Source organism: Cariama cristata, unplaced genomic scaffold (genome assembly GCF_000690535.1).
Source record: "Cariama cristata isolate BGI_N322 unplaced genomic scaffold, ASM69053v1 scaffold8263, whole genome shotgun sequence".
NCBI classification, from domain to species: domain Eukaryota; kingdom Metazoa; phylum Chordata; class Aves; order Cariamiformes; family Cariamidae; genus Cariama; species Cariama cristata.
In genome coordinates this window covers 4,071-11,333 of record NW_009610084.1, presented here as the reverse complement: position 1 = coordinate 11,333, position 7,263 = coordinate 4,071, and the positions used below count along the sequence as shown (strand labels likewise).

The 7,263-nt window shown below is 38.9% G+C and overlaps 1 protein-coding gene across 1 annotated transcript in view; it reads right to left on the bottom strand.

The window, feature by feature from the left end:
* The window catches only part of IKZF3 (IKAROS family zinc finger 3 (Aiolos)), a 30,303-nt gene extending 24,178 nt beyond the window's left edge, over positions 1-6,125 (bottom strand). Inside the window, exons 1-2 of the mRNA XM_009697756.1 lie at positions 6,086-6,125; positions 4,714-4,824 (exon numbers count right to left, since the gene is read on the bottom strand). Coding sequence (XP_009696058.1) covers positions 4,714-4,824; positions 6,086-6,125 — 151 coding nt within the window. The remainder of the gene's footprint in view (positions 1-4,713; positions 4,825-6,085) is intronic.
* Between the last annotated feature and the right edge of the window lie 1,138 nt (positions 6,126-7,263).

The following is a 7,263-nucleotide window of genomic DNA, read 5'->3' as shown; positions in this document are numbered from 1 at the left end:
GTGACAGTACAGTACTGCACAGCTCAAACAAAATCAAGAGGATCTTTTGTTGATAACGCTCAGATGTGACTTTCAGTTCATGCCTAGCCACCAAAGCAGAGAGACCCGACACAGTTCAGCAGCACAGACTCTTTGCCTGGTTTTAACACTTACAGAAATCCCCCGTCAAGTGAATTTCTGCAGCACAGTACTGCTGATGTTGTGAGATAACCCCTGAGTGCCATGAGCGGTAGGGCTCGATCTGGGCTTGGGAGATGTAATATTCTGATAAAAAACGGCACTTCCTTTTCAAGCAGATAAGTGCGTGTGCTAGCAGCACCACTGGAACCTCAGTGTGCGCCTAAGCGAGGGTTCGTCATCCTCTCCTGTCTCACTCCAGCCTTTTAACCGCCCCCTTTCACACACCTAAATGCAGCAGCAATTAGCATCCATAAACCACAAATGTGGCTTCTACTTCTTTTTATTTCACAACCATGAAAGCTAGCTAACATTCATAGCACCCAAAAAGTTGTCTGCCTCAACAGATGAGGGAATTAAGACATAATTAAACACTTGTGCTTGACTGTGACTCCCATAGGAGCTTTTTCTATTCCACTTTTAAATTAAGGACGCTTCAACTTTGGCCACCAAAGGTAACAGTGTTGGGGGCGCATAAAGAAACAAGGGAAATTAAGTGCCTCCTCCCCTATCTGTCTCATTACTTGTCTCTTTTCAGACTAGACACAGGAAGCACCATGGGAACAGTGTATTTTTATGGTTGCAGGCAAGCATACACCATGTGCACCACAGCATGCAGCTTCCATTCCCTTGAGGCAAAAAGAGGTTTTTTCTTTCTTTTTTTTCCCTTGTTCTCCATCAAGCTTTTAATTAACATATTACTATAGCCTTCTGCCTAATTGTTTGCCCCATGCTCAGTAATCATCATAGTTGAAGCCCGTTTAAAAGGAGCGTATAACAGGACAGGTTGAATTCTTTTCATTGACTGGCATCTCACCTTCATCAGTTATGACCCAGACACATCAGCCAGCGTGTCTGCAGTTTGCATGTGCTCAGGGAAGTACAAATATGGAATTGCTTGCTAAAAAAGTGGATTTTCTTATACCAGACGAGCACCAGCTGTGACGATGTTTCAGCCCTATACATTAGGTTATTTAGTGCCTTTATGAAACTTCTGTAGCCTTGTAAAAGGATCACAGTACCACTTTCTGCAGACCGAGCATAAAAGGCTCCACCAAACTTGAGTTAGACAACATCTAGGTTTGACCAAGCTCCAACTTCTGTTCAAAGTCTCAGAATAAGTCCCCACAACCTATCTAGAGTGTCAGCCATTAATAATGCAAGATTCACAAAAAACATATAGTCCAAGAAACTGGAAGATTACTACTTTCTATGAATGGCTGCCGAAACATGGAGAAACCAGACATAATTGTACTGAAGAAAAACATGTTACAGACATATTAAGGCAGTGGAAAGCAGGCTATCAAATGCTTGATCTCTCTCTATGAGTCAGTGGCCTCATGTTCTTACGATGGCTGTCAGCAGATGGAACAAACCCTGTAGGCATGGATCACGCAGGGGTGCAGGATAAAAAAAAGGAGAGAGTTTTCTGTGTTGCAGGCTATTATCAACAATGAATTGTGAAGATACTGAAGTGGATTTGCTCACTTACAAAAGCGATGGATCATGAATACCATGATTAACATTTACGAGAATCACACAAATATTTGTCATTATTTCTCTTTAAATTTGATATGCAATGAGGGTATTAGTGATCACATCTGGAAAAAGGCTAAATAGAGCTTTTTTTTTTTTTTAAAACAGATAGACTTTTCAGGCGTAGGCAGGACATAATCCATTTCCCAAGAGCCATCACCGATACTGACAATATTTCTATTCTGTGATTCTAGCGAATACTACATATTCATTTTTACCAGGGTTAGTGATCCCCGAATGATAATACTCCCACCAGGGCAGCACTGTCAGAATGTGGTTTCACTTATCTAGAAGTAAGACAGATAGTTACTGACCCACAAGGACTGCTCAGTGAGTAATGTAGCTGCTACTGTTCTATAGCAGGCATGACATGAAGCTAAGATTATTTGTGAATTTTAGTATCCAACAGCAACTGAACTGGCGCTGTTAGGAAGACATTTAAACGCACCCACTGGTATTTGCACAGCCTAGAGTACTAGCACAGCATGCTTAAATATTTAAGATTTATTGTGCTTCCGGTATCAGAATGACTGTAGAGAACTCTTTGTGAAGCAAGGAAGTAAACACAAAATATATCTATTATTTTGTGCCATTTTACTCTGACGTACTGTAGCTATCTTTTTTGTGCATTTAAAACAGCTTTCTCCTAGCAATCATGTCTTTATTCCTATAGTGAGAATCAAGGAACAGAGCACTGTGGTACTGAGTAGGTGCATACTCCCTTTATAACGAACGAACACTCCAATGGTAAGGGAGTCTACCAGAGTGAAATGATGTTTTATTGATATTTATAGCATTACCTTTGAGACGTAGAGGTTCTGTATTTGCATTCCAGAACAAATTGTAAAGACACTTTAAGAGATCAGCAGCAATATAAAAAATGAATGGTATACAAGAGCAGTATCAGTGTAACCGTTCTCTCACAAGCGCCTAGGTTGTATCTGACTTAAATGTATGGAAAAGAGCCCAAGAAATGGTACTGAAGCTCAAGGGCATAGGACAGTCAAGGAACAGAAAAAAAGACTTGCTCGATGCCATCATACTGTGCCTGCAAGTGGTATAGTCAGGGCTCCTGGAACAGGAAGGTGGGGAGAAGCTAGAGCAATTCCTTTTGGATGCTCAGTATGGAGGGGTTTGTGAAAGAAACCCGGTCCTGGCTTCCTGTATCCACAGCTTAGTGCCCAGAAGGAGCAAAGGGCAGAGACACGGGGAGAGCAGAGGTAGAAGTGAGCTAGTGCGAGTGGAAATGGCATAAGGGATGGGCAAATAGCCGGAATATGGCTGTGAATATTTTATGAGTATTATTTATGTGAATATTTTATGTGGGATCTGAAAGAGAGTTCAGATGTCTTGGATGTAGAAAAGGCCCAAGGCTTCCATGTTCTCTGGACAAAAACATTAATCTTCTCTGTTTAGGGTAAGCAGAGTAGAACTCATCTGCCCAAGCTAGATTCTACCCCGCAGACACCTATACTAAGCTACTCTCCACTGGCTATAAATGGAGCCCTGCTAAGCAGCAGCTACTCTGGGGACATGAGGCATTTCATCCTAAGTCAGACACCCAAATTTGGTCAGAAACTCTGCGTGCTCTCTCTCTATTGACTGTCAAGAAAGGCCAGACACTAGTACAGTTCTAGACACCAGTGCTGTAGACACCTCAGTGAGATTAATTTCACCCTCCTCATGGCCTCTTTTGCTAGTGCAGCACTCCCCTCAGTGTTTTATGTTGTTTTGTACTTCGTTAATAAACAGAAAAAGTTTTATCTTTAATAATACAAATTTTAACCTCTGAAGATTTCATTTTAGTCCAAAATAATCGCATTTATGTTACAGAGAACAACCAAGGCTACTTGAGCAATCAAAACAGAGACAATTCTTTAGTGATGTACTTGATTTGTGTGATACGTAAATGCTACCTCAAAACTCCTAACCAAAGCCACAGACATAATTTGTCTTGACACTGCTGTACTGCCATGGACATGCAATACTTGAAAGGCAACATGAAACTGGTAAAACAATGTGTATCTTTTCCCCAGTATATGTATACCACATCCTCTACCAGGCAGCATTTTTCACTCTTTGTGGTTGAGAACTGGCATAAATGAACACGCTCAGCTCACTGGCAGGAATGTTTATTAATGCTGTGATTTCAGTTTATGAGCTTCTACATGAAGGAAGAAATTCAAAGGCTCTTGCTCTACATCTATGTCGTACACACATGTACAAATCCCGAACTCTGAGGGCCTGTAAGATTACTGAGTCCAGGAGCTGCTTCTTTTATCTTTCACCCATTAAGTGAAGAGGGCTACTAGTTTTTAAGGATACACAGAAATACGCATTTATGGAGGACCTCTTAAATATAAAATAGCACATATTAGTTTAATATTTTATTCATACCTGTGTCTTCTTTCAGAGTCGTATAGGAAGGGTTACTGTTCAAATTAAACAATAAACATGGTAAACTGACCAACCTTCGGTTCACCCACAGTTTAAAGTATAGGATTACTGCTACAGTTTTAAATTTTACAGGGCTGAATTGTCCTATGAATTTGAGGTAACTTGTCCGTTCATTCACAAAAAAAAGAAATCGCCAAGTTACTTTTCAGATATCAGAGTAGCTTAACAACATTAATAAAAAGTGCAGTCCTAACACACTCATTTGTCATATGCAAACAACTTTTATGAATTTGTACGCTACAACACACATTAAAGGAGCTCACCATATGCACATGCTTTTTTATCTTGCTATCCATATTTCATAGATCCTGCAAAAGTGACCTTTATAAAATGCATGTGAGGTTCCCTGACAGAAAACAGTTGCTCCTCCTTTGGAGCATGTCGAAATGCTCTAAACTAATTGTATTGTTCTTCCTTTACAGACATGCAGGAAAACCAAAGCTATGATCCAGAATAAACTTTCTAATCACTCTCACAACATAATCAGATAAATAAGATGACAAAATATAACTATCATTTTTCAGAATTCGATCTCCACTTTACCTCCTGCTTCTTCATTTAACTGATTGTGTTCCTTCCTATCTTCTGCATTATCCATACTTTCCATTTCCTGGGATTTGTTCAGATGACAGTCTGTCAAAACCTCTTGTCCTTCTGAAAAAAAAAATAATTTAACTATATATGCTCCAAGAATATTTCCCAGTGATTACCTCACAGTACCTCCAAACTCACAATATTGCTCACAATGCCCGCAATGTTCTCCTACAGATGCGCTAGTCGCAGTTTGGTTGAATGGATTTGCTTCCCAAAGTCACATATGAACTCTCACATAGAGTACACACCTTTAACTAAATCTTAAGCTTTTGCTCTGATTTAACTATTCCGGAGGTCGTTCTAAATGACAACAGAGCAGGAATAAAATCCAGTATATGTGACTATGTATCGTATGTATTCTGACAACTGCTGCTAGCAGGTAAGCAGGCAAGCTCTGCAGAGGATGGAAAAGGAATCACAGCTCTACTTTGTTCATTTGGGCAAAATATTAATCATTCTGGCCCCAGGCCAGGAAACTGCTCAAGCACGTTTAATCGGAAGCCTCTTTGAACCCAGTTGCACTTCTCTGCTTATTTCACATATGTCTTTTTAAACATCAACATTACCAGAAAGTTTTCTACTGATCACTCTGGCAGCAGTATGTCCCAGAAATTCAAGCCTCTCTTCTCTGAAATAAAGCCAAATTTTTTACTATAGTGAAATTTATTTGGATGAAGTTTTTTCAAATAAAGGCTCTTTCATAAAATCCATAATACAGACTAACTCAATATTATGCATATTTCTGTAAACTTCAGATCAGTATTTTGTCTGAAAAACTGGCAGTGTTTTCTTTCAACAATCCTGTGAATTTTTAAAGTTCACAGCAACATTGTGAAATTGCTGTTGAAATTGTTTAACTTGTTAACAGTTGGATAGTAAAAACCCCAGTCCTTCTCAAGCCAAGTATTACATAGGGTCTGAGAAAAGGTTTTATTTTTTTATTAACAAGAAAGTAAAACACTTGTCCAACTCACACAAGAGGTTTGTTTTCATATTTTCGAAAATGCAGTCAACTGAAAGAATCACATTATTCTTGCTTCCCTAATCAAAACTTCCATCTTTCTTCTGAAAACATTTCCTTTCCTACTATACAGTCTTTTTTTTTTCCCTTTAATATCATTTTCCAATATTATATTGAACTTCCACAGTTTTATTTCAATTCTAGAATTTACTATTTACCTTTAACGCCCATCTTTGTATTTGTGACTGTGCTATTCAGTGTCCTGGGAATCTAAACAAGCTGCAATTCATATATTTTTCTCCATTTGAATTTAAAATTTTCAAGAGAGGGTGAAAGAACAAAACTTGAACAGAACAGTACCTGCAGCCGCGGGCTGTTCCTGAGAATTACTTAGGTCCATACCTGCCTGTGAATCTGCAAAAGACAGAAAAGCAGTCTGAGTTGCTTAATATTTAGAACCAATCATGACACAGTTGTTATAATCTTAAAAAATCCCATTTTCTTCACTGAAAGCAAAACTGAAAAAGCAAACTTTTCAAAGAGGTAAATACCAAACAATTGTTATGTTTCATTGTACAACTTCTTGCTGTCTTGAGCACTGGCATGTGCCCAGAAAAGGGATTAAGTATTATTTTCTAACTTCAAAAAATTATAGAACAGAATAACTTACACTTTCGATTTAACATCTCATTTTGCACCCTGTGAGCACAGCATAGCGGTAGTAACTCTATATGAAGAGAATTTCTATAAAGCACTAAGTACAAGGTATTTTTACATGCCTTTTCCAATTCAAAGGGAAAACCCTATTACCTTCACAAGATCTGCTTGGTTCTCAAGGGAATGCAAGTCTAATTCCCATTTAGAAATTCTGACAGGGATCAAATGAAAGGAACTTTTAAAAAATTTTAGAGGACTACATATGTGGCCTGATTTCCAAAAGCACCGAGCACTCAGCAAACCGCTCTGAAGACAATATAAGCTGCAGGTGTTTACCTCTCCCACTCCACTGCCCAAATTTAGGCTGGCAAGTTGAACTGGAGGCACAGATCTGACCCGTCCAGTTAAGCCTTTACTCAATGCCTTGCTGTCTGGAGATGTCACTGATAGGAGGGTTGATTTTCTTCACAGTGGCACAGCTACCTGTTTCCTTCCTCCTTCCTTTCCTCTAGCTTTTTTTCCTCTCTTTTTTTTTTTTTTTTTACATACCAGAAAATCTTTTATCATCTTTGAACATAAAAAATAATAGCTCCCGGACTCATAAAATTCATTCCTGGCAGTTACATAACAGAAATACACAGGCAGTGGCCATGAGGTGTTAACCACGAGTGACATTTACCCCATAACTATCTATCTTTACCACGACTGCATATGGAACATTTTTGTGGTCTCTGCAAGGTCAAAATATAAAGCTCTGTTAACTCTACAGCAAAGAAGCCTAGTATTAGAGGAGGCTATCCAAAAAAAATGCATGAATAGAGAGGATGGGCTGATGCCTCCAAGAAAATAAAGGCAAACTCAGAGAAGAAAAAAAAGCAACA